At 41.6% G+C, this 27,796-nt stretch overlaps 1 protein-coding gene across 7 annotated transcripts in view; it reads right to left on the reverse strand.

The window, feature by feature from the left end:
• The window catches only part of tns2a (tensin 2a), a 99,394-nt gene that overhangs the window by 20,656 nt on the left and 50,942 nt on the right, over positions 1-27,796 (reverse strand). For 4 of the 7 annotated variants that reach the window (XM_061736784.1, XM_061736787.1, XM_061736783.1 and 1 more), the window contains exons 4-11: positions 10,505-10,543; positions 10,116-10,157; positions 7,307-7,356; positions 5,786-5,969; positions 4,407-4,457; positions 4,205-4,327; positions 1,097-1,161; positions 661-744 (exon numbers count right to left, since the gene is read on the reverse strand). In XM_061736784.1, the coding sequence (XP_061592768.1) occupies positions 661-744; positions 1,097-1,161; positions 4,205-4,327; positions 4,407-4,457; positions 5,786-5,969; positions 7,307-7,356; positions 10,116-10,157; positions 10,505-10,543 (638 nt within the window). The remainder of the gene's footprint in view (positions 1-660; positions 745-1,096; positions 1,162-4,204; positions 4,328-4,406; positions 4,458-5,785; positions 5,970-7,306; positions 7,357-10,115; positions 10,158-10,504; positions 10,544-27,796) is intronic. The other 3 variants (XM_061736785.1, XM_061736788.1, XM_061736789.1) reach the window with 3 other exon arrangements.

Below are 27,796 nucleotides of genomic sequence, written 5' to 3' on the forward strand. Positions count from 1 at the left end.
ACTTTTTTCTCAACATTTCGTCTTTTTTTCTCGACATTTCGACTTTTTTCTCAACATTTCGACTTTTTTTTCAAGATTGTACTTCAACATTAATCTCGACATTTCGACTTTTTTCTGAACAATTCGTCTTTTTTCTCGACATTTCGACTTTTTCTCAAAGTGCATAATGAAAAAAAAATCTTCCCCCAGTTATAACTAATAAAGAAACATGCAGCATGTGTTGCCTTCATGCTAAGGCTGATACAAGACTTTTCATTTTTTGTGGCTCCAAACACTCAGACGTCTGACTCCAACCCCCCGACCAATCGGTGGCCTGTAGTGTGATGATGTCAGATTCAGCCGACTCAGCCACTTAGAACCTCGGCAGAATAGTTACAGAAAAGTATCTACTCGGTACGTTAGACCCCTAGTGGGAAAGAACCAAATCAAGTGGAGGAGAGCCGAGCTGAGTAGGTTCTAGTGGAAAAGCGGCATAAGAGGCCCATAGAGGCGACAATAACACGAATCGTCCTCCCGCTCCGCCCCTCAGCCGGCCGATGGACCCGGAGGTTCATCTACAGATGTTTCTGCGTCTCCATTGTCCATGTTTGAGACCCCCACCCCCTAAAACCACTCCCCCCCCCCGACCCACTTCCCCTCAGATCATCCTGGGGCCTCTACCTGTTTTGAGACGGCTGGAGAGACGAGGACACCTTATCTTCACAGAACTTCCTCATGGCCAGGGTACTGAGAGCCTGGTCCGCCCTGCACACACACACACACACACACACACACACACACACACACACACACACACACACACACACACACACACACACACACACACACACAGAAGAGCTTTTAGCCAACAGTTTCCATCAGGGGATTAGCACCGAGCTGCCGATGCCAGAGAGAACGTGGCGAGGACACAGCTGGCATCGGGCCTCTGGGACGAAGCCGTTCCCATTGTTCCTCGGGCAGAATCCAGACGGATTAATTTATTAAACGAACGACTTCTGCCCGAACTGTTTAAAAGCAGAGCAGCAGAGTTGAAAAGCTTCGGGTTTCCTCTGAAGTGAGTGAATGATGCGAGCGGCGGTTCTGGAACGCGTCTCACCCTGCAGAGATCTTGCTGTAGTGCATGTAGGCGGCGATGATGACGCCCGTCTTACCCTTGTTGCCCTGCGGGACAGAGAGGAGTAAAAGTTAGACGTTTAGGACGAGGCTCAACGTTTGATTGACAGGCGGAGGAGAGGGGTCGCGGACAGATGTGGAGACTAGGCATGGGACGATATGAAAATTTCATATCACGATATTAGTGGACAAAAATATCACGATTACGATATTATCACGATATTAGCGCGTCGCTTATAAAATTCTTAAAATGCAAGGAAAAACACTAACCGTGGATCCACTGGTTCCTTCAGAACATTTATTCTCAAATCATTCTCAACACAGTGACACTTGAGGTAGAGAACAAATAGTGTACTGTAAATGTTATGCATTACAAAGTGTAAACTATAGTACCGGTACTTATTTGAACTTTCTTTTTTTGTAAGAAAATACTTCCCTGAGAGTCGAAAGAAATAAGTGACAAATAGAAATAAAGTGACAAAGTAGAGCCAAATGCACACTGATTGTATTACTCTCTGAAACTTTAACAGTGGCTGGCTGCCTGCTACTTAGTACGGCTCTCTGGAAAAATAATAAAATAAAGGCACTGCTCTGTAGTATACAAAACAAAAGCTGCATGGCCAACACAAAGATTGAGTGAAAATAAAGTGCCACAGTAGTCAAATGCACACGGATTGTACTACTCTCTGAAAAAATATTAAATAAATAATAATAATAAATAATATTAATAAAATACATGAAAAAAATAACACTGGCTTCTACCTGGCTGGCTAGCCTTGTGTGACAAAAAAAAAAAAAAAAAAAAATTGGCGATAATTACAGTACCCCACGATAACATTATCGCGGCCGTTTTTTATCACGATATACGATAATATCGTATATCGCCCCATGCCTAGTGGAGACGCTGCGGAGTTCAAATTAAAAAGCTCCCCGTGGTGTTTTCTTTCCCCTTCACGCTCCGAGCTTCCCGACACATTCCTGAGACGTTCCAGCTCCGGATTCCTGACGTGACCCCCCCCCCCCCACCAAGATAGCGCTGGGAAGGCTGCTCCGCTCCCAGCACAGATTAAAGCTTGTTTCCCTCCTCGTCCACAGCCACCCGCTCCTCCTCGTCGCCGGCCAGCGAATGGTTTCCTGGAGCTGGAATGTTCTGGGCCACAGACGTAGTCTGCTTCTGCTTCTCTTCAGTTCTGCAGGCCCAAAAACTGAGCCATAAAGCAAAGTCGTGGGAGCTGGGCCGACCGCAGCGCTGGACGGCCGCTGAGCGGGGAAGAAAACTGGCTCCAGCTTTCTGAGGAAGGAGTTTCTGCACGGGCCTCGCACGGGCGGCCCGACGTCAGCGAGACATTTCACTGACTTCTACACAACTCTTTATTCTCTTCAACTCTTTATTCTCTTCTACTCTTTATTCTCTTCAACTCTTTATTCTCTCCAACTCTTTATTCTCTTCTACTCTTTATTCTCTTCAACTCTTTATTCTCTTCTACTCTTTATTCTCTTCAACTCTTTATTCTCTTCAACTCTTTATTCTCTTCAACTCTTTATTCTCTTCAACTCTTTATTCTCTTCTACTCTTTATTCTCTTCTACTCTTTATTCTCTTCTACTCTTTATTCTCTTCTACTCTTTATTCTCTTCAACTCTTTATTCTCTTCAACTATTTATACTCTGGACTTGAAGGTGATGGTCGTGGCGTTGAAACATGTGTTTTTATCTGAAACACCTGATGAGCTGACGTAAAAAAAACAGGACGAAGGACAAAGCAAAACCAGTCCAAGACTGCTGGAAAATGGACCTTGAATATTCTGGAAAAGTCTTGATTATTCGGGAAAAGTTTTAAATATTCCAGGAAAAGTATCAAATATTCTAGAAAAGTCTTGAATATTCTGGAAAGTCTTTAATATTCTGTAAAAGTCTTTAATATTTTGGAAAAGTCTAAAATATTTTGGAAAAGTCTAAAATATTCATGAAAAGTCTCAAATATTCTGTAAAAGTCTTGAATATTCGGGAAGTCTTGAATATTCGGGAAAAGTATTGAATACTCAGGAAAAGTGTTGAATATTCGGGAAAAGTCTTAAATATTCATGAAAAGTCTTAAATATTCTGTAAAAGTCTTGAATATTCAGGAAGTCTTGAATATTCTGGAAAAGTCTTGAATATTCGGGAAAAGTCTTGAATATTCGGGAAAAGTCTTTAATATTTGGGAAAAGTCTTTAATATTCTGGAAAAGTCTTGAATATTCGGGAAAAGTCTTGAATATTCGGGAAAAGTCTTTAATATTTGGGAAAAGTCTTTAATATTCTGGAAAAGTCTTGAATATTCGGGAAAAGTCTTGAATATTCGGGAAAAGTCTTTAATATTTGGGAAAAGTCTTGAATATTCGGGAAAAGTCTTTAATATTTGGGAAAAGTCTTTAATATTCTGGAAAAGTCTTGAATATTCTGGAAAAGTCGTGAATATTCGGGAAAAGTCTTTAATATTTGGGAAAAGTCTTTAATATTCTGGAAAAGTCTTGAATATTCGGGAAAAGTCTTGAATTTCCGGGAAAAGTCTTTAATATTTGGGAAAAGTCTTGAATATTCGGGAAAAGTCTTTAATATTTGGGAAAAGTCTTTAATATTCTGGAAAAGTCTTTAATATTCTGGAAAAGTCTTGAATATTCGGGAAAAGTCTTTAATATTTGGGAAAAGTCTTTAATATTCTGGAAAAGTCTTTAATATTCTGGAAAAGTCTTGAATATTCTGGAAAAGTCGTGAATATTCGGGAAAAGTCTTGAATATTCGGGAAAAGTCTTTAATATTTGGGAAAAGTCTTTAATATTCTGGAAAAGTCTTTAATATTCTGGAAAAGTCTTGAATATTCTGGAAAAGTCTTAAATATTCTGGAAAAGTCGAGAATATTCGGGAAAAGTCTTTAACATTCTGGAAAAGTCTGAAATATTCCATAAAAGTCTTGAATATTCGGGAAGTCTGTGTGTGGTCTGGACCGAAGGAGGTCCAACTAGCTCTCCACCGTTCCCACCAGCGCTGTGCGGTTACCAACGGTTACCAACGGTTACCAACGGTTACCATGCACGCCGTCTGAACCCTGACCTTGCAGTGCAGCACCACCACGTGCTGGGGGTCGGAGGTCAGCCAGGTCTCCATGGCCTTGCAAATGGCACAGATCTTATCCAGCGGCGGGGCGTGGAGGTCGGGCCAGCCGAAGTCGTGAACCTGTCGGCGGACGAGAGGAGCTGGGAATTACGGAGACCGAATTCTAACCACGGCGCGGCGGGGAGGAGAAGGCACCTACCTTTGGGTTTAGTCGGCTGATGTCGTGGCGCCGCTCGGACAGATTCAGGAGCTGGAACAGAGACAATGTCACAGTTATTTCAATTATTTGATCAGGGGTGTGACAGAAAAACAAAGAGACTGCTTATTTGTGGTCGCGTAGCGGATCTGGTGGCTCACCGCGGAACAGGACTCTTCAGGGGATTATGGCTAAACCTCGTAAGAGAAGTAAAGTCATTCCTGCAGGAGTGTTGTTTTTGTCAGCCTGTTTCAGTTTTAGTTCGTCTAGTCTTTGGGTCCAGCTATCATTTTAGTTTTTATTAGTTTTAGTCACGTTCATTCTCCTTTTAGTCGTGTCAAGTTTCAGTCGACTAAAAGTCTGATCATTTTAGTCTTATTTTAGTCAGAATTGTCCAGGACCATTTTAGTCTCGTTTTAGTCAAAGATTGAATTTAGCCAAACCAATTTTAACATTTAAGGTTATCTTTTTATTATATTATTGTTACCTTACAGGACTGTCTCAGAAAATTAAAATATTGTGATAAAGTTCTTTAAGATAAGATAAGAAATCCTTTAATAGTCCCCCAGAGGGGAAATTTCCATTATGCATTATTTTCTGTAATGCAATTTAAAAAAAACTAAAATGTCATACATTCTGGATTTATTACAAATCAACTGAAATATTGCAAGCCTTTTATTATTTCAATATTGCTGATTATGGCTTACAGTTTAAGATAAAGATTCCAAGAATATTCTAATTTTTTGAGATAGGATATTTGAGCTTAAGCTGTAAGCCACGATCAGCAATATTAAAATAATAAAAGGCTTGAACTATTTCAGTTGATTTGTAATGAATCCAGAATGTATGACATTTTGTTTTTAATTGCATTACAGAAAATAAAGAACTTTATCACAATATTCTAATTTTCTGAGACAGTCCTGTATAGACTCAAGAATACATTCATTCCAGATACAGAAGACTCTAATTTGAGTTACACTAACACTAACTCTGCAGCTGCATCTTCTGGATCTGATTCCCCGCTGCAGCGACTGTGATTGAGGACTAACGTCACCCAGCAGAACTAAACCAGAGAAACTACTGAAAACATGGACATTAAGGATCTTTGGTAGAACATTTCGTCTTGTTTTGGTCAACGAAAATGAAGACACATTTTAGTAGTTTTTATTTTGTAATCTACATTCTAGTCTGGTTTTTATTCCTCTACGATATTGCATTATATATTTAATTATTGTTTTCATCACATGAACAGCATTTTCGTTGCATCTCGTTTTCCTCAGGTGATAAAGGTTCATTGACGACGATATTTAGTCATAATTTTCGTTGACGAAAGCCACTTTATCCTGCAGCCGAGACCTCAGCATCCAAGGCCGGTTCCTCACCAGAAACTTGTCCTGGTGTTTGGACTTGAGCATGGCGGCCACCTCCTTCAGGTTGATCCGGTACCGCTGCTCCTCCAGCCTCGGAGGGAAGAAGACGGAGATGATCCGCTCCGTGATGTAGGTCAGGTCGAAGTCGTAGTGGCGCTCCATGACGCGCTCCATCACCCGGTCCACGCTGAAGCTCCTGGAGAGGGAAGGAACGTCCCGAGATCTCAAACCCGCCGGCACATTTCTGCATCAACTTGATCAAATTCTCATTAGATTATGGTGGGAAAATGGTAGTTTAACACCTGAGACGACGATACGAGTGCTTACAGACATTTAATTCACTGACAGCTTTCTAAAAGTTTGAGACAATAATTCGGAAAGACGCAACAGAATAAACCCAAAACCTCGACATCACAACCTTTATTTTTAGTTTTCAAACGTTTGCAGCTCAAGCCGTCTTTTTTAATGTTAATCATGGTGAGACCAGAGGACGAAGCAAAACCAGTCCAAGACTGCTGGAAACTGGACCTTGAATATTCTGTAAAAGTCTTGAATATTGGGGAAAGTCTTGAATATTCTGGAAAAGTATTGAATATTCTGGAAAAGTCGAATATTTTCGAAAAGTCTTTAATATTCTGGAAAAGTCGAATATTTTGAAAAAGTCTTAAATATTCTGGAAAAGTTTTGAATATTCTGGAAAAGTCTTAAATATTGTGGAAAAGTTGAATATTTTGGAAAAGTCTTTAATATTCTGGAAAAGCCTTAAATATTCTGGAAAAGTCGAATATTTTGGAAAAGTCTTAAATATTCTAGAAAAGTTTTGAATATTCTGGAAAAGTTTTTAATATTCTGGAAAAGTCTTTATTCTCTTCAACTCTTTATACTCAGACGAAGGACGAAGCAAAACCAGTCCATTCTGGAAAAGTCTTGAATATTCTAGAAAAGTCTTGAATATTTTGGAAAAGTCATAAATATTCTGGAAAAGTCGAATATTTTGTAAAAGTCTTTAATATTCAGGAAAAGTCTTAAATATTCTGGAAAAGTCTTGAAAATTTTGGAAAAGTCTAAAATATTTTGGAAAAGTCTCAAATATTCTGGAAAAGTCTTAAACATTCTAGAAAAGTCTTGAATATTCTGGAAAAGTCTTTCCAGTTCAGTGGCTTCAGAATCAGGTCTGTGCTTTTTGCAGATGATGTGGTTCTGTTTTTTTCAGGATTCATCAACTTCCTCCAGCACGATAATCACAGACGACTCTTTCTACTCAAGCTGCCATACTGTGGACTTTAGTCTTGTTTTAACTTGTTTTATCTTATTGACGATAATTTGGATCTCAAATGTGAAAAAGTGTCATCAGTTTCAGAAGCTTTTTGAGCACCAACGGATGGACCTCCTCATTTAGATCGTGGTTCAACAGTCTGGATGGACGGAGGGAAACGAGAGAGAGGAGGGGGAGAAACTGGACACTGATTTTAATTCCATCACTAGAAAAACTTCCTCCAACTCGCTAAGACGAGAAGGTCACGGGCCCTTTACCTGGGTAAGGTGTTCCTCTGCTTGGTGTAGGTCAGAGACTTCGTAGAACCCTGTAGGAAGAACAAAAAACATGATAAAACTGGCAGCTCGTCCTCATGTGACTGATCACTTCAGCGGCTGCATATTTCTGCTGGTTGGTCATCACGGCAACAATCGCGAGCAGCTGTTGGGTCGGCTTATCCGTCCACGCCGGCGCTTTGATGGCGCTCGGGTCAAAAGCTCACTAAAAGGCTTTGCGGGCCTCAGATCCTCGTGTGTCTCATGTTGAAAAGCCGGCAGCTGGTTTCTGTAAACGAGGACGGTTTAGAAACGGCACCGGTACGGGAGGCGACTCTCCGGTGCGACGCCAACATCTGGAACGACCAGGCGGCTGGATCGCATCACTGTGAACTTTAATCTTTAGGGTTTTAAACGGCTGAATCAAGGATCCTGTGTGACATCACCTGCAGGTCATGACCTCTGTAAAAACGACTGTCACATAATCCAATTATGAGAGAAGAAGGAAAAGTGCAACCGGAAAATCATTCCTACAGAAAACAACTGTCTTTTCTTTGTTATTTTTTTAGTTCGATCCGCTATAGAAAGGTTCCTTTCGTGATTAGAAACAGTGCTTTTATCCAAATATGTTATTTTAAACTAGGGGTGTAACAATATATCGTGCCACGAAATTTCGCGATACAAAAACGTCACGATACGTGTCGTGGAGGTGACAAGGTGTATCGCGATATTGGGTTATTAATATTAATCTATTGTGTTGACTAGTAACGCGCATCCGACTGCAGCCGCGGCCGGACCGCGACCGCGCGGACCAAAATCTTACTCCGCTCAGAAGAAACTAGTCCCGTTTTGCACAGCCGGCTGGTGTAGAGTTAAGCCTTACCTTATTAAATTAAACCTTTTTGGGGTCGTGAGTAGGATAAACACGGAGACAACTTCTGCTGAGTTCCAGTGTACTTTAATGTCCGCTCAACAGCGTAGGATTTTAGAGCATCAACACAGCACCTAGTGCCGTACTGTGGCGTATCACTCCGCCCAAAACAGACTAACAACTACAGATAAACTGACTAGTGTCATTATAGTCCCTGATTTATCAGAATATAAAGAATATATTTATAAAATAATGAACCCTGAATTAACAAAATAACCTTCTTAACAAAAATAAATCTCCTCTTACACTTATAAGGTGAGCATTAAACAAATTTTTTTTTATGATGTAAAATTGTATGTATTTATTTACTTTTATTTATTTATTTTATTTTAGTTGTTACATTTATGGAAAAGAAAAAAGTCAAATCATACATGAGAGAAACTATTCAGTTTGTGGCAAAATATTTGTACGTATGTGTATGAAACTGAAGATGCATAATGCAAACCTGACAATTACTTTTAGTTCAGTTTGTGGAAAATGGTTGGCCTGGCTTTTTCTTTAAAACTTAAACAGTTATAAAGAATTACAAACTGTAACAATAGGGCAAACGTACAGTATTGTTTTGTATTTTGTGTCTTTCAAATAAAAGACAATTTCCTCATGACTACCTCATTCAAGGTTGTTAAAAAAAATACTGCTATAAAATCGTATCATATTGTTATCGTGACCTCAATATCGTTTATCGTACCGTATCGTGAGATTAGTCTATCGTTACACCCCTATTTTAAAGGAGCATGAGGCTCCTTTTAAGAAATGAGACTCTCTAGCGCCACCCTTCACCACGACGGCCGTTGGGGGTACTGCAGCCAACAGTGAAGCCGGCACGGGAGAACGGGGAGAACGCGCATGCAGCGTCATGTGACGTCACATCCGCAGGACAGCGCGGGAAATTCGGGACCGAATTGCAGCACATTTTGCAGCACACAGCCTGTTCAAGGCAACGGACAGATATACTAGAGGGCTCATTCTTTTTGGTTTGGAACGCTTCATCTGACATTATTACTAGAAAACTTAAAATGTATACAGATTTTTTTCATAAATCTTGCCACAATCCGGCCTCAAGCTCCTTTAAACATACTATTTTTAACACCGTTGGATAATTTGCACTGCGTTTTTTTCATCTTTTGTAATTTTGTATAGGAGAAATTTTCTTGTTGGACCGTAAGAGTAAACAAGCTTTTGTATAATTTTATTCTATATTTTTATTTTGCTGTTTTTTTATTAATCGAACAACAGAAAAAGAATTAGATTAAAAATAGATTAGTCGACTAATCGATAAAATAATCGCCCAATTAATAATTTTAAAAATAATCGTTTACCCCAGCCCTAGTGTGTACACAATTTCTGATTTGGGATATCAGGGTGTCTAACTTGAAAAAAGCAAAAGTTCGTATTTTTTATCAGAGAGATGTATTTATACGTTGTTTTAAGGACATTACACCACTTTCTGCCCCCAAGTGGAGACCTCCGGTATCACACGTAGAAGCCATCTGGAACCGTGGCAGGAAACATTCACGACGCAGCGGAAAAAAACTGAAAAAAACTGATAAAAACGATTGGTGGAGGTTTAAAATGAGCTCCGATAAAGTTTTAACTCCAGACGGTCGCCTTGGATACGGATGAAACTGTCTGACAGCGTTAATCAGGTTCAAAAAGCCTTCGATCTGAAGCCCTGAGTCAAACAATGCAAAGACATTTATGGTCTACGGAGGACGGACTATGTCGTTTCTCGTGATTCGAATCAAAACCCTTTTCTTCAGAAAACCACAGTGAAAAGTCCAGCCTGTCCGGACGTTCTGGTGGTTTCTTCTTCTGACTCGTGTGACGGGGTGAGGAAAGTGAGGCGGTGAGGACGAGGCGTGGAGGTTAAAGTGAGCTCACCAGGTGCTGGATGTGTCGCGAAGGCGCCGTCCCTCTACGCTGCTGGAGGCGAGGAGGAGGAGGTGGTGACGGGATGAGAGGTGGGGAAGCGAGAGGGGAGGACCACGTGGAGGAGGTGAGGGGGGGGGGGGGGGGGCAGAATAGAGGAAGGAAAGGAGAGTTAATTAAACAAATACACTCCCTAACGGACCAGCAGGACGACTTCCTGCAGAAACATGAACTGAAGTTGTGCTCGGCTCCGAGACGGACCCGGGCTCCGACCGAGCTGAGGGCTCGGTTTCCCCCGAAGGAATTGGGCCTGGAGAAACCCAGGCCGTGGTTTTGAGGAGTGCTAACCACAGACAGACAGACAGACGGGGGGGTGGGGGGTAAATGAGGCGGGGATTTACCAGGTCGTTGGAGGCGGCCGGGATGCAGGCGGAGGTCACCTGGAACACAGAGAGAACCAACGGTGAAGACGAACCCAAACAACAACAATGTCCCAACAGGAAAGAACAAAAATCGGAAAATGTCAACACAATGCATCCATGCGTTCGTCCGTCTGTCTGTCCTCCATCCATCCATCCATCCATCATCCATCCATCCATCCATCCATCCATCCATCCATCCATCCATCCATCCATCCATCATCCATCCATCCATCCATCCATCCATCCATCCATCCATCCATCCATCCATCTTCACAGTGAAGCTAAAAACAAATAGCCAAACCAGAAATCTGGGACTGGTTCTGCACCCAGACCTGAACTTTAACTTAAACATTAAAGGGGAGCTATTATGAAAAAATCTAAATCCGACAGCACTCTCTTAAGTACAAAACTTTAATATAGTTTCAATCACTGCACAGCAGCAGGAACTCGGACGCGTTTCGGCTTGCAGACGTCCTCAACAATGACGTCCTCGACATTGTTGAGGACGGCTGCAAGCCGAAACGCGTCCGAGTTCCTGCTGCTGTGCAATGATTGAAACTATATTAAAGTTTTGTACTTAAGAGAGTGCTGTCGGATTTTGATTTTTTCATAAGTTTTTTTGGACTGGCACCCGGTGACACACTTTTACTCTTTTTGAGTGAGCACGCCAAGTCTGCCGATTACCGAGCTATTATGAAAAACAGGTTTTTTCTTGCTTTAACATATACAAAGTGGTCTCCCCTCAGCCTGCCAACTCAGAGAAGGAGGAAAGCAACCAAATTCTGCAGTGTCTGTACAGCCGCCCGGATGGGCCATCCAGTGTGATGTGGATCTGCAATTTACATCGGTCGGCCTCCGATGCGTGAAACCACGCCCACAACTAACTCCGCCGGCCGGAGCTTCCGCCATTTTTTCACAGCGGTGTATCACGTCATTCAGGCAGCCAATCAGCACAGAGCCTCATTATCATAGCCCCGCCCACTCAGAATCCCTCATAGATAATGAGGTTAGAGAATGGGATGATAAAGACATGGTTTAGAGGCTGAATTTCTAATTTATTTAGCAAAAACTATCAAAAGCTTGTTTTTAAGACATTCAATGCCTGTTTAAAATACGTATTAGATGCCATAATAGGTCCCCTTTAAGAGTCTGTTATCACCTGACGAACATCTTTTGGCGTAAAGAACTTTGAATTATCTCGTACATGAAATGTGTTGCACAAACAAATGTAAACCTCCCAACATGCGGACGTCATCACGAGAAGTTCAGCGTGGGTTGAGGGGTCACATGACCACGTTTCGACTCTGAGCTTATATTTGGGATAGCTTTACTTTTTCATTGTCTTTGTCTTCAGACACGTCAAAGAACCCTTTGTTGGTCAGACGGTCAACGGTCTGGTTCTTGGTCACTGAACCGAACAAGTCGTGTTTCAGAGACGCCAGTAAAAGCTTTAAAACGGCTCAGGGTTCCCTGGAGAAACAAACCACGATGTCTGACCGCTACTCGTCCTGCGGAGACGGTTTCCAGGACAACCCGTGTTTCAGAGCAGGTCTACGGAGAGTTAAACGCTGGCGTTCGATTCCCGTGTCCGACGCTCGCCGGCGGGTCAGTGAACTGGAACCGGAGGAAGCTGAACGGAGAGGAGGCCGAGAGACACACACACACACACACACACACACACACACACACACACACACACACACACACACACACACACACACACACACACACACACACACACACACACACACACACACACACACACACACACACACACACACAGGACTGTCTCAGAAAATTTGAATATTGTGATAAAGTTTCTGTAATGCAAAAATGTCATACATTCTGGATTCATTACAAATCAACAGAAATATTGCAAGCCTTTTATTATTTTAATATTGCTGATCATGGCTTACAGCTTAAGAAAACTCAAATATCCTATCTAAAAAAATTAGAATATTCTGGGAAGCTTAATCTTAAACTGTAAGTCATAATCAGCAATATTAAAATAATAAAAGGCTTGCAATATTTCAGTTGATTTGTAATGAATCCAGAATGTATGACATTTTTGTTTTTTTAATTGCATTACAGAAAATAAAGAACTTTATCACAATATTCTAATTTTCTGAGACAGTCCTGTACACACACACACACACACACACACACACGTTCCTGCCAAATGGCCGTATTTAGATACTTGGGCTGTTTACATGGAGACAGGAAAAGGGCAAGGGCTTGTCTGTGTTTCATTGTAACAGAGAGGAAGTTGCTCAGGCCCTGAACCTGGGGGGCGTGTCCCCCCCCCTTTAGCGTGAGGCTCGGCCGCTCGCTGACGCTTCTGCGTAAGAAGAGACATCAACAGGAAGGAGAGCAACTGATAAAGAGCTAAATTCGGACGTTTTGACGGCATTTGGGGGAAAAAGGCTCGGTTCCAGCGCCGGCCGCCGTCGTTCCCGACTGAGTCACTCTGAGATTAATGTCTATTTCCCGGTTTCTTATCGGGGGCTCAGATGAACGCTTGCATCACGTCAGGGGTGTGTTTGTACTCTGACGTCTGCCAGCTCCCTCTGGGTGAAGCGGCTCGGCTGATACACATCTAGTAGTATTATTATTGCTATATTTATATAATTACACATTTGAACTCAGCCCGGTTGTCCGGTTCCTTCCCTCCCGTCCCAGGGGTCGCAGCAAACCCGGGAAAGGCCCAACCCTTCTGTCCAGCCACATTTATTCAGGTAGAGATTCAGGTGCAACGATGGAGCGGAGATACCTGGATTAACCCCACTTGTACCCCTTTTCCACCAAACCGGTTCCAGGGCTGGTTCTGGTTCACAACTCATTCAACTTGGGAACCAGCTGAGAACCGGTTTGTTTTTCCACAGCTCGTGTGCTAAGGGAAGCCACGTCATTACGTCACTGCAAACTAGTGGTGGGGAGAAAAATCAATACTGCACTATATTGTTGCGCTCTCTGTCGCAATAAATAATCGATAAACTGACGGCAATTATCGATATTTTATTACAACACACATAGCTAATGGAGTTACGTGGTTGTCACCGCACTATTGTTCATGCACTTCAATTTGTCCAGCTGTACAGTGTTTACATTTACAAGACTAGGAGGCAGTGAGGTACTATGCAAAATTAAGTTGCTTACTCACTTTTCAGTATTAGAAACAAAGCAATGCACTGTTTATATAAAACATGTTATTAATGTTCATGCACTTTCATTTGTCCAACTGTACAGTGTTTACATTTACAAGCCTAGGAGGCAGTGAGGCACGTTACAAATGCACTTTCTTTGTACATCTTATGAAGTTTTGGCATTGAGTAAATGCATAACTACAGACGTTTTCCTTTTTATGGGTATTTTTTCTTTTTCAGTCACATATATCGTGATATATCGTTGATTAAATTTCTTACAATATATCGAATATCGTAGATATCGTGTATCACATATCGCCACAGTATTGAATCATGAGTTACCCGTATCGTCCCATCCCCACTGCAAACGTCAGTTACGTCGCTGCGTTTGTGTGAAAGTTGAAGCAACAACAAGGTATTTGCTCTAATAGGACTTGGTCCACGTAGCTCCTCCGTAGACACATCTCTAAAAGACAGGTTGTCTCCTCCTCAGACCCATGATGCTTTGCTGCATCCAGATTCATTCTTATTTGAAAATGTCTCCGTCTCCCAGTCTTGCTATTGCGGTTGGTCTTAATAACTCTGCCCCATCCGCTTACGTAAGCGGTTATTTCCTCTAGACCAGCCTTTTTCAACCTTTTTTCAGTCATGACACCTTTCAAAAGTGAATAAAATCTCACGACACCCCAGAGTAAAATATAATTAAAAACCAAACTGCATCGCTCTGACTGTAAGTGCATATGTCCCGTTTATTTTGTATCAATAACTTGAACACGATAAGTCTGCTGGGACTATTTTGCAAGATTTTGCAAAAGCCGGCATGATTTAGCGGAGCTCTTTAATGCAGAAACAGAGGATGAGGACTTCGATGGGTTTGATTAATGTAAAAACTGAAATAAAGTACAATCAAACAAAGTTTTGCTCCCGCTCTATTTTTAAATATGCACACTTGTGTGCTTGTGTGTGTGTGTTCTGCGGCACGCACGCGTGTGTGTGTGTGTGTCTGTAGACGGCGCCTTTATGTTTGGTGCGCCGTGTGTGTGTTTTAAATACAGAAATGACACACAAAACTGAGGGTGCGCCTTTCCACACGGCGTGCCGAATGGTCGCGAAAATACGGTATTTATATATGAAATGTCAGAATAGGTAATTTTTTGACGACACCCCAGGGTGCCGCGACACCCCGGTTGAGAAAGGCTGCTCTAGACCAGCAAAGAGTTGGTGCTACCTTGGAACTGGTTCTTCTGTCCCGGACCCAGTTCTTTGTCAGTGGAAACAGAAAGCCCAGTTCCAAACTCAGCACTGGCCCAGAACCAGAACCAGAACCAGCCCTGGAACCGGTTTGGTGGAAAAGTGGTAAAAATATTTAATTTGACCTGAGTGATATTGCGGCAGGGTCCCTACCCCCAAAGTTAGTACTTTTATACTACTGGGGTCTTTTAAATCTCAATCTGAACAACTGTTGATCAAGTTCCCAAGTCAAAACCAAAGTTTAAACCCCCACTAGAACCCAGAACCAGCCCTGGAACCGGTTTGGTGGAAAAGGGGTATCTGACTGGTTCAGAAGGCCCGTGATCGGTGGGGATACTTTCTTTCGCAGTTGGACCTCAGCTGTGACGTGGACAGACACTTGTCTCCAGTACTCGAGTTGTAAAAAAAAAAAAATCAGGGGGATGGTGGATTTTATCATATGGGGACAGATAATTTGTGCTGATTACAAATAATATAATATATTACAAATAATAGCAGTGACCAAAACACCTGCAGAAATACTGCAGGAATGACATAGCAGCAGTTAAATGCAGCCTTCTGTAAGCTTTAAATATCCACTGGGCTTACATCAAATACATCAAAACACAACGATAAAAAACTGTTTTCTGAAATTATCAATATGACTCTGTCCTTCACAGGATAAGTAAAATGGATCATTGCAAAAACTCAAAATCTTAACAAGAATATTTGTCCTATTTCTAGTTAAAATGTCTCATTTTAGTAAAAAAAAATCTCATTACACTTAAAACAAGACTCATCACTGGAAAAAACAACAATTTTCACCTGTTTCAAGTAGATTTTCACTTAAAATAAGTAGAAAAATGATTTTTCTACATGTTCCACATGCAGATTTTTCAAATATCTGCATGTGGAACAAGATTTTTTTGATAAATAAGATAAATCTTGTCCCATTGGCAGATTTTTCCTACTTATTTCAAGTGAAAATTTACTTGAAACAGGTGAAAATTGTCAAATAAGTTATTTTTCTGGTGTTATTTTTCTGGTGATGACTCTAAATGTTGAAATAGCAGTAAAACCACATTCATTGATGAAATGACATAAGGGATGGAAAGAGGGATGGCAGTTTTACAGGGGGGGGTGATTTGGACCGTTTTTATTTCAGGGGTGATGCCATCCCCCCTCATCCCCACTCAACTCCAGTACTGCTTGTCTCCAGGAAACATCTCATTCTTGCACTGAGAGTCCTGTTTTGAGCAAAGTTCAACAAAACACTCGTAAATAAATAAACTCAGTAAAATCTGCCAGTGGAAAACGTCTCCGAAGCCCGTCGGGAACCGCCCCGCCGGTCCGTCTCCACAGCTTTCCAGGACTAAACGCTTCCATTCCACGACTCAGACTTCACCTCCGCCGGCGCTCTTTGCACAGGTTATCCACCTCTTTCCTTTGATATTGTTCCCCCTTCTCTCCTTCGTTTATCCGCCTCCATCCCTCTCTCCCAGCGGCCCGGCGAGCCAGAAAAAACACTCGGCTCTGTCCGGATTCCGTCTTCGTGGGCCAACACTTACGCACCGACTTCCTGCCGGTGGACCTCCACCCATCTCCCCCTTCTCTCACTCCATCGTTCTCTCTCCTCCTCTTCTCTTTTATCCGTCAATATCTCTCTCCTTTTCCTCTTCCCTGTAAACATTCCTTAAATCTTCGATTACTTTTTGCCCTTTTTATCATTTGCACCAAATGCTTTTTTCCCCTTCCTTCATGTTGTTCATCAGATTTTTCTTTTCTTTCTTGTTCGACACACGGAAACTTCTCCTTATCACCAACTTAAGACATCATCTCTCCGTTCCAATATTTCCTTCCTCTTTCTTGCTTCCTTCTTCCCTCCTTATCGGTTTCCTGTTTGCCACCTCTCAGAGCTCGTACCTGCCCTCCCTCCCTCTCTCCCTCCCTCCATTCCTCCCTCCAATGTGCCGTGTTGAGGTTCTTTTCATGGGAGGGTTCATCAAGACTGTGACTTTCTACATGAATACAGGTACGAGTGAGGATGTATCACTTAAAAGAGTCAGATGTAATGAAATAAAGACCTTGATGCAGTTGTTCCTGATACCAGAATCGGAAATACTAATTTATGACTCATTTATGACTAATTCATAACTGAGTTATAACTGGTTTGACTAATTTATGACTGATTAATGACTAATTTATGACAAATGTATAACTTATTTATAACTAATTAATAACTTATTTGACTAATTCATAACTGATTTATGACTAATTTATAACTGATTAATAACTGATTTGACTAATTTATGACTGTAATGACTAATTTATAACTGATTTATAACTGATTTATGACTGATTTATGACTAATTTAAGGTTACCTTATGACTAATTTATAAGTAATGTATAACTGATTTGACTAATTTATGACTAATTTATAACTTATTTATAACTGATTAATAACTACTTGACTAATTTATAACTGATTTATAACTGATTTATGGCTGATTTATGACTAATTTAAGGTTAACTTACGACTAATTTATAAGTAATTTACAACTGAATTGACTAATTTATGACTGATTAATGACTAATTTATGACTAATTTATAACTTATTTATAACTGATTAATAACTATTTGACTAATTTATAACTGATTTATGACTAATTTATAACTGATTAATAACTGATTTGACTAATTTATGACTGATTAATTACTAATTTATAACTGATTTATAACTGATTTATGACTAAGTTATGATTAACTTATGAATAATCTATAACTAATTTATAACTGATTTGACTAATTTATGACTAATTTATTTATTTAAGACTGATTTATAACTGATTCATAACTGATTTATGACTAATTTATTTTTTTTTTAAATATTTTTATCCCGGTTTTTTCCCCATTTTACCACCCTGTGCTCCTACCTAAGTGACAGTCCTGGGCATTGCCGTCCTCTACCAACCCCGGGAGGGCCCCGCACTGAGCTCAGTCTCCTCCTTAACCTGAGGAGTGAGCAGGCCGCATCTTTTCACCAGACAGGGTGGGGTTTCTCCGGCCGGACGTAGCGCGTGGAAGGATCACGTTATTCCGGCCGGATCCTCCCCACCCCATCTGGCGCCCCGGTTGGCCAGAGGGGGCATGTGTAGCCCAGGACTGTTGCATGTTTTTGTGAGGGTAGCTCACATTAGCTACCCAGGGGAACACGGGGAGAACATGCACACATGCAAACTCCACACAGAAAGATCCTTTCGCCAACCCCACCCATGGTGTGGGCACTGAAGTCATGGGGGAACTAACACACACTTCAGCTCCCACAGCGTCCCCGGCGGGAATCGAACCCAGGACCTTCTTGCTGTGAGACGGCTGCACTACCTGCTGCGCCACCGTGCCCCTGATTTATGACTAATTTATAACTAATTTATGTCTGATTCATGACTTATTTATGAATAAATGTATGACGGATTAGCGACTGATTTATTACATATTTGCGGCTACAATGACTAATTGACAGCTTTATGTATTTTTACTTAACCAGTTTTTACTCTCAATTCAGAAGCTATAAAATAACCCTGACATTTTGTTTGAGACTAATAAAGATTGAAAATAATACATTTTGTGAGACATTCAGGTCTGGAGGAAGTAGAATAATCCAGCCTCTATTTTGTAAAGAGGCACACTGAGTGGAAGTGAGCGGAGTCCTAATCAGCTGGTGTAAATACGTCTGAAAAGACGGAAGCAAAGATGATTTTGTGCCTTTTTTCAATGATATTTTGACCACATTATGTAACAGAAATGTAATGAAAACCTCACAAAATTGTGTCAGATTGTGCGTCCAAGGGGTCGTAACCATGACACGCATCGTCTTGATTGACATTTGTAGTTGCCAGAATGATTCTGGATTATTTCAGTGCCTTCATCATGTGAAACCTCGGCCCATGTGAGACGCGCATCGCTCCGTTTTTGGTCTTGAAACATCTCTGCCTCCGTCATTCTGCACGGCTTCAGATCTGCTCTCATGGACGTCGGATGTGAGCTCGGCTTTATAAGCTGGTGGCTTGTGGGAAAAACGAGCGGCGGTTACTAAAGATGTGGAAACGCCAGTTCAGTGGAAGTCGAGCCAATGTTTTGGCAGCTACAGAAAACAACACCAACCCTTTGAAGGGGTGATAAACATTCTCCCCTAATCAGGGTACGACACTCTGTCACATCGCTCTACATGGACCTTGCTGTTGCTCTGCAAACACGGCGTGTAGGAGTTTGGCGAGTCCCGCTGCACAGGAAACCAAACGTTCTCTGCCAAACCAGCGGCCGACACGGGAGAGCGTTTTGGGTTTTACATCACAGGGGAGCAAACTGTGGGCAGCGGCTGCTAACTCTGGAAACTAGACGGCCTCATTGCTACACCAGCTTCTTGCTCAACCCGTCCTCAAAATGTAATCTATCCTTTTTTTCTGGGGTGAGACAGAAACATAATACCGTGTTTTGCGGATCAGGCAGTGCATTATTTAAGCCGCAACATCCTTGTACGGGTCTATTTTCATACATAAGGCGCACCAGGTTATAAGAAGCATGATAAAACATATAAAGAGAAACAAAACAGTCTGGTAAGTGGAACTTTATTCAACTCAGAATAGAGGGTATGCATTGACGTCACTTCTCCACTGGACTGCAACTAGTGGAGAAGACGGGATAACAGCCGATTATCAGCTTAAATTAAAGGCAGTTGGACTTGACAGTGACCCGTACAGTTACATGAAGAACCAGTGGTCCATGAACATTAATATTTGACCACGAATCGAGTTTCCTGATATTTATATGTACTTAATTTCTACGCCGGGGAAATATACAAAGCTAAGCTTGAAGGCTTACAAAAGTCTTGACGCTTGGTCCGACTTCAAGGCAGGATTTGTTGGCGAAATTAAAGTAATAAAGTGATGAGGACACCGAACTTTATGATTTGACCGTTTAACGTTAGCTACCCAAAAATCCAACTTTACCTGATACAAAATGGGAACCGCAAATCCACGTTTCGGTGTCTGGAATCCAGTTGTTTCTGCGAATTGCAGCGATCCATTTGTCTCTCTTAAGCTTATTTTTCGGCAGTCTGTAAAACGATAACTCCGATTTCTTGCTAAATCTGTGAGTACAGTCGATCGCACAACAGCTCTTTCCCATTTTAGATGTTTTCCAGTTGCTCAAACTGAAAGTTTACACTGCCACTCAGTCTTTCTGCCACTCAGTGGACGAAACCCGCTGTGAAGTCGCATCTGTGACGTCATGCGCATTTCCCTCTATATCGTTCAGTTGTAACTAAAACAGAAAAATACTTTCACATTTTAAATCATTCATCTCCCACCAATCCACCAATAAAAAGTGGAGGACGTAATCATCGTACTACGTCCTGTTCTCTGATTGGTTCAATGACAGCTGAAGTTAGTGTGAGGTTGGAACGACTTTGTATTCCAACATTTGGTTATAACTGATTATGATATAGATTTGAAAACTGTGTTTAAGATAAGACAAGATAAGATAATATAGTCCTTTATTGATCCCCAGAGGGGAAATTCGGGTGCTAAAGCAGCTCAAAGTCGGACAACATGAACTCAGACTAAATAAACGATAAAGATAAATTATAAGTATGAAAAATGAAAAAATACAGTAAAAACCTACTCTAAAAACCCAGCTTTGACATCTACTAATCTAAAACAGTAAGGTAACGTTGACCAGATGTCGGATGATGGTTGCTTGCAGCGCTACATAAAACCTACGATGTCTAAAGTCCAAAGTCACTAAAACTGCACCATTTTTGAGCTCAGTGTACCTCATGCAACTGGTTCGAGGTCAAAATGCATACATAAGACGCCCAGATTGCAGATTTTTGAGAAATCTAAGGATTTTAAGTGCCTCATAGTGCGGAAAATACGGTAATTTACTTACAAATTGCTTGATGTGATTAGATTGGCAAGAGAAACGCTAGTTTAGCTCCAGAAATGTGACGTATCGTAAGAAGTGAACGCTGCAGAAAGATTGAAAGCTTCATCATCATCATCATCATCATCATCATCATCATCATCATCATCATCATCATCATCATCATCATCATCATCATCATCATCATCATCCTCCTCAGGGAAGCAGCCCAGAACAACGAAAAAGGCCTTTAAAGTTAAATAAAACTCGCCCGAAGCGCCGAGAGATCAAAGGAAGTAGTGGAGAGATTACACAAGAAGAAGAACGGAGGAAGTTCACCAATTCCTGCGGGTGTTTTTCCAGTTGGACATGATTTAATAATAATAACAATAATACGTTACGTCTCTATGTCACGCAGCTGGTTTCTGTCGTACTTCAAATTCCACACAAGCTAAATTAAATCATCCTTAAAAAGGAGTTAATGAAATATCTGAAATGCTTTTATGCCAATAAACACACAAAGCTGCCAATTACTGCTTCTGTCTCTGGCCCAGTTTCACACCGGCCTGCTTGAATTAAATCTTTTTCTGGGTTCGTAGTACAACAATGTCCACTGACTGTTTGATGGAAGAATGGAGGAGAATGGAGCACTCGGTCTGACGGACGGTACGTTAAGCTTTGGAAAAAGGGCAAACGTACCTATTTAGAGCTACTGGATTATTTCACTACATGCTGATGAATATTGGGAGTCTGGACTTGTCTTCCGCACATAATCTCAGACTTCAAGTGTCATTATTGCCTGTTAAGTCAGACAATATCTATCAGGCAAGAGAGACAGTACTTTTGCATGAATCCAGTGTTTCAAGTGAGGAGACTGATCCTCAGCCGGAGCATCTACAAGACGACGCATCAGATACAGATATTACAGCAGAAGGATTGGCGTTTTATATGCAAATCTTCCATGAAAGGAGGTCTGCAAAACTCAAACAGGCTAAAACCTTGAACCATCGTCGTCCTACTGAAACCTAAAGACAACTGGAACTCTGTGCGAGCTCAGTTATGAGTTCATAAAGTGTTATGAGGACAGGCACGAGTGTTTTATGGACATGGATTTGCCTGAGGAGGAGGTTAAAAGACTAAATACTTATTTCACGGAGGATATTATGGGCTGGTTGTTGGAAATAAACTCAGGAAACATCCCAGACCACCAAGTTTAAAGACACATCACAAGGTGTTGGGCCTCAACCAGTGGCAGTATTACAGAAGGACCTCAGACACAAGTGGCTCATGATGCTCAACTACTGAACATGGCAGCCAATCAGGACGCTCAACAGGACCTTGTGAATATCATGCAACGCTAAACTGTTGGTAATGCAACACTTCATTCCCAGTGAGAAATACACCCATATTTGATGCTGATCCTCTTCAGTATCATTAATTGATCAGATCTTCTGAAAACTGAGGTTAAGACGGGCAACGCTGGTGATTGTTAACACTTCCTTGAACAGAACACCAGGTGATCGTGACCAAGAGACCTGGGGAAGAGTTGTCGGCACCTCCCCTCTGTTCAAGGATGTCAACGAGCAACATCATTGACTGCGTTTACATGCAGTCAATAACCCTTTTAAAACCCGAATTTTGGCAATAACCCGAATTTGCACGGCCATGTAAACACCAAAAACCCCTTTGAATAACCCGAATTTGCTCATATTCTGGTTTTTAAAAACCTGAATATGACCCCTGGGTTACTCCTTTTAAAACCCAAATATTTGGTCATGTAAACGCCAAACGGAATATCCCCATCAAACGGAACATGAATTTGTTTTCTGCGCATGCTCTGTTCGCAAGGAACCTTGGTCTTTTGAGTCCAGGAATTTCTTATAAACACGGAGAAACGCAAGACCACGCCACACTTTTGGAGTGAGGAGGAGACTAATCACTTCATAAATGTAATGAAGGATATGAACATTTTGGCATTTGTAGACGGTAGAAAGTACGGGGATAGCGAGATTTACAAGAAGGTGAGCGAAAAGTTGCGCGAAGCAGCATGTGTTTTGAATTTGGATACAGGAAGAAGAAGCGGAAATTACGCTAATTGCGTCATCACGTTCTCCTCGCGTCGCTGGTTTGATCGGGATATCCCGAATAATGAATTACCATGTAAACAGGGATAACCCTGTTTGCTCACGCATGTAAACGGAATATTCCTAAGTATCAGTAACCGGAATATTAGCAATAACGCAAATTTTGACTGCATGTAGACTTAGTCACTGCTTTCTGAGCGTTTTGGCAACAACTATAAAGTTGCTTCTGCATATATAGAGAGAGTTGATAGCTGGCCCAACAAATCCTGCACGTGAATGAGTTGGATGTGCCATCAAACCCTAGAAATATTGTGATGAAGCTTCTTTACAAGTTTAGGGAGAAAGGATTTACTGGAGCAACGTGGCTGCAGAGCACGCTTTAGTGACCTTGTAAGAACTGTCTCTGACCCGCTGTTTGGAAATATTCAGGAATCAGGACTTCCCACGACAAAAGGCCTCAACACCGTCAGCCAACCGGTGCAGAGGAAGCAGGGTGCCTCTGCTACCATAGTCATAACAATGAAAGAGGGAAACGGAGGCTACATGGATAACAAGTAGTGCCGCTCGCTAGACAAACGCTCCCAGTTTAAGCTCAGGACATGAAAAGGGACAAGATACATCTCATAAAGGAACATGGACTTTGTTTTGCTTGTTTGGAGGTGGGGCACATAAGCAGAGACTTGATTGGACTGCGGTGTGTCGGCAGAGACTCCCGTCAGTCCTTCACATCCCCCAGAAGGATGCAGGTCCATCCTTTTAGAGCTCCACAAGAACCTGTGAGTAGAACACCTGCTCAATCTCCAACATGTGGCCGGGACAATACTGTGTTTTCAGTTGTTGCAGTACAAGTGACGTAACTGTGCAGATGTGTCCCTTTGTGGATCCAGGGAGATCCAGAACCTTCTGCACTCAGAACTTTGCAAGGAGACTGATGCTAAGTGGCGATGGGGCAAAAGAAAGTGGTGAGTACCGATTGTACTGTCTCACCTAAAGTGTCTGTCGTGGACACGGATGGTTTTATTGAACTGCCAAGTGTTTTAACTCAAAAAGCTGAGCCAGGTTCACCGATAAACCTTTGCCACGTGCTCCAGGACCACACGGACTGTTGGCAGCAACAAGTCCAAGGAACCAGGTTCTGTCATGGCATTAGGCTGCAGGGGCTTTTTTTGGCCTCCAGCACTGGGAATGTTTATGGGTGCGTTTAATAATAAAGGCACCTGAGCAGCAATACCATTTCTGACCACATGGGGGCCCAATATAAGGAAGTTCACTTGCCAGTTCCTGGTGTAAGACACAATGATGTGCATCTCCAGTGGGACAGCGTGGTATTACAAGACAGGCTCATTGACCAGTTGGGGTTTTCTTGTCATCTCAGTACATCTAAACGCCCCCATGTGGTCGGAAGTGAAATTTCTTCATGTGTGTGTTTATGTCTGTGATGAAGCTCTCATCATATTTATGGCTAATTAATACAAAAAAAAAAAAGTATGGAACCGGGCTTTCTGTTTCTGTCACCGCTTGAAGCTTCTCCCGCTCTAATTTTTTAACTTGATATCAAACACAAGCCACAGATCCAGCAGCACATCTATCATCTCCTCCAGGTTCTACATCTTTAGTGTTGTTGTCTTCTTCATTTAGATACACAATCAAATACGTCACAGCAGATTTGCTCCAACCTCCTACTGCTACTTCTGCTCCAGGTGCTGAATTGTAATGGGAAAGAAACCAGGCCGAGTTGAGACGAGTAGAGCTGAGATGAGTAGAGCCGAGTAGGTTCTAGTGGAAAAGTGCCATATATATCCAGCTGCAGAATCCTTATCTTTGGAGAAGCCGTTCACGTGAGCGTGTGATGAGCCGGGACTAATGTCCGGATGTCAAAAGTGTCAATATTCTCTTTTTTTTTGTTGTACAAAAACATTTCATGACTGTTGTGAGAGATACCTGCATGACCTGGTCGTATAACCGCCCTCCAAAGGCGCTGCACATGTCTAATCTAACCATCACAAGGTGGTCTTCATGAGAAAAGCAGAAAGCCCCCGGCTTCACTCGAGGGGGCTTCCAGGCCGGAGCTAAGCAGAAACAACACCTGTAGGTTTAAGGGGAACATTTACATCCAGACAGATAGTCTTGACTTGTTTCCAGTACTCGTCCTGTTCCAGGAACCCCCCCCCCCCCTTTAAATCCAGGAGACCAGACATGCGTCTCTGTCTTTTCTCTTTGGCTCCGAGCTGCTGAGATGCAGGTCCACGGTATCGCGGGTCACGTGGGTCTCGGCGGTGGAGCTTTTTTTACGACTAAGCGGTGCTGCAACCTCCCTGTTGTGGAGCTAAAGGTTTTGACTACACTGTTACAAATATTGTGCTTGATCTACTTAAAAAAATAAAGGCAACTTTTTGCATGAGATTATTATGTAGATCAAGAAAGACTAGTCTTTGTATAAACTAGGGCTGGGCGATTTTGGACAAAAATAAAATCCCGATTTTTTTTCCTGTAAACCCGATTTTTTTTTTTTTTTGTAAAACTACAAAAGACAATGGAATAAATTGTTTTAAATATTTTATCTTTATTTTGAAAGAAAAATAAACAAATTTCCCTATTGGGAATGAAGTGCAACTGAATGATACTGTAAATCCTCCTTGAGTTTAGTAAATACAACATTAACAATCTTCTTGACCAAACAAAGTAAAAAAATCGATTTTCCGATTTTCCTTTTTTTAAACATTGTCTTGATTAATAAATCCGATTTAGATTTAAAATCAATTAATCGCACAGCCCTAGTATAAACTACTTAATTTTTTGTATGAAAATAATACATTTTGCAAGTACAGTCAACTTAATTGTGTTAAGTTTACTTTATTTATCAAAATTAAGTTGACTTTACTTGCAAATGAATTTTGTACATACTAAAAATTGAGTAGTTTATACAAAGACTAGTCTTTCTTGATCTACATAAAAATCTCATGCAAAAAAGTTGCTTTAATTTTTAAAAGCAGATCAAGCAAGATATTTTTTACTGTGGTGTTCTACTCAAACAAATAAAGCATGTTTCATCTAAACGTTGGTCAATCTGCCCAATAGATTAAAATTGTTAAAGGAAAAGTAAATACAACAAGATCATTGCTTGTTGTTTGTGTGTTAATTAAAAGATTGCCTGGGATTACATAAATACTGCTTGTTAAGGAAAAAATGCACAATGTCTTGTTTTTTGAACAAATGCAGATTAAGTTCAAAACTAGATGTATTCACGTAAAGCAACAAACTTCATTTTTAATTGTTAATATCACAGGTTTAAATATGTTATATTTACATGTGCTTAGATTTATTTTTTTCAGTGTACGCTCAACCGTTACACGGACGCGAGAGCAGAAAAGGAATGCAGATGGAAAACACGGACATGAATGCGCGCATGCCGGCTGTGTTGGGAGGGATGCGAGGTTGCGTGGCCCGAAGCCAAGGCACAAACACAAGCCGTGGCATTCCCATCCAACCGTCTCCATCTTCCTCCGAAACCAAACAAGCCCTCGAGGTTGGAAGCCAGATAAAAATAAATGGGAGTAAATAAACAAGTCAGGAAGACTTTGTGATGAGCCCGGGACAGATCAACAATGGGGAATAAAAAAAAAAAGAAGCATCTGCGTGCACCAGAACCGGGCGTTATTACATATCTGCCCTCTGCGGTTCAGCTGCATCTGTCACTCGTCCTGTTGATAAGTGGGAAGTCGCACAATTCCCCAGAGTGCCAGGTTTCCTCCTCCTTTCTATATTTGCAGCAACCTTCTGCCTAAACTGTGTTTACCAAATGCACAGATACTTCAGACCGGCATTGTCTTCTCTTTTGCACGGTACCGCAGGTCGCAGCGAGACGTCACTGTGGTTGAAATTCTTTGTGGGTTTTATTCTTTTCTCTCGGTGCATCATCTCGTTGAGGCCCCGCGGAAGTCCGTTTAAGGAACCAGGGACAAAGTCGGAGACAGAAATACCACGGTGTTTACACACATGGGAGTGGACGACCCGGAGGTGGGAGCGAGATCGTTGGTGCTGTTAAAGTCAGAGGAGGTCCGCGAACACGGCAACCGCGCTCCGGTGTCCGCCAGACACCAGAAACCGGGACGCCTTTTAGACGAGGCGGTGTCTGGACGGATATCAGCAAACTGGTGCAGTCCGTTTGTGGTGTAAAAGCTGCAACAACCTCCATCCGACCCAACTACGAAGTGTACCCCACGCGTTTTGAGCTAAAAAAGAAAAAGGCATCTGTAGACAGCTGGGAGGTGCATTGTGGGTAGAAAGGGGCCTCCGTGAACAAAAATGGGAAAGAAAAGTAAAACTAACAGCCGCGGACAAACAACTTCCAGCCGCCGTCACACTTGATCTACGAACTTTATAGAAACACGTAGCTGCTGCTGGTCCGATCTTCGCCTCCGGCCGGTTGTCATGGAAACAGAGGTGTCAAGTAACGAAGTACAAATACTTCGTTACCTTACTTAAGTAGAAATTTTGGTTATCTATACTTCACTGGAGTAATTATTTTTCAGACGACTTTTTACTTTTACTCCTTACATTTTCACGCAATTATCTGTACTTTTTACTCCTTACATTTTAAAAACAGCCTCGTTACTCTATTTCATTTCGGCCTTTAAAAAAAAACTATCCAGTTAAATTGCTCCATCCGGATAGAGTGAATTTGGTTGTGGTTGTTTCAGATGTTCTTGTCCAGTTTTGTTCTTACATCCGTTCCCTCAGATTCCTGCAACTAAACCTGGATGTACATTCCAATAAAGGTTAGGATAAATGATAACATGCCTCTGAAGTTTGACTTTTTGCAACATTACAATACTTATAGGCAACTAGTCATCACATCTCCTGCTCTCTGAAACACATGTTAATGCTCAATAGT

Source organism: Cololabis saira, chromosome 12 (assembly GCF_033807715.1).
Source record: "Cololabis saira isolate AMF1-May2022 chromosome 12, fColSai1.1, whole genome shotgun sequence".
NCBI lineage: Eukaryota > Metazoa > Chordata > Actinopteri > Beloniformes > Belonidae > Cololabis > Cololabis saira.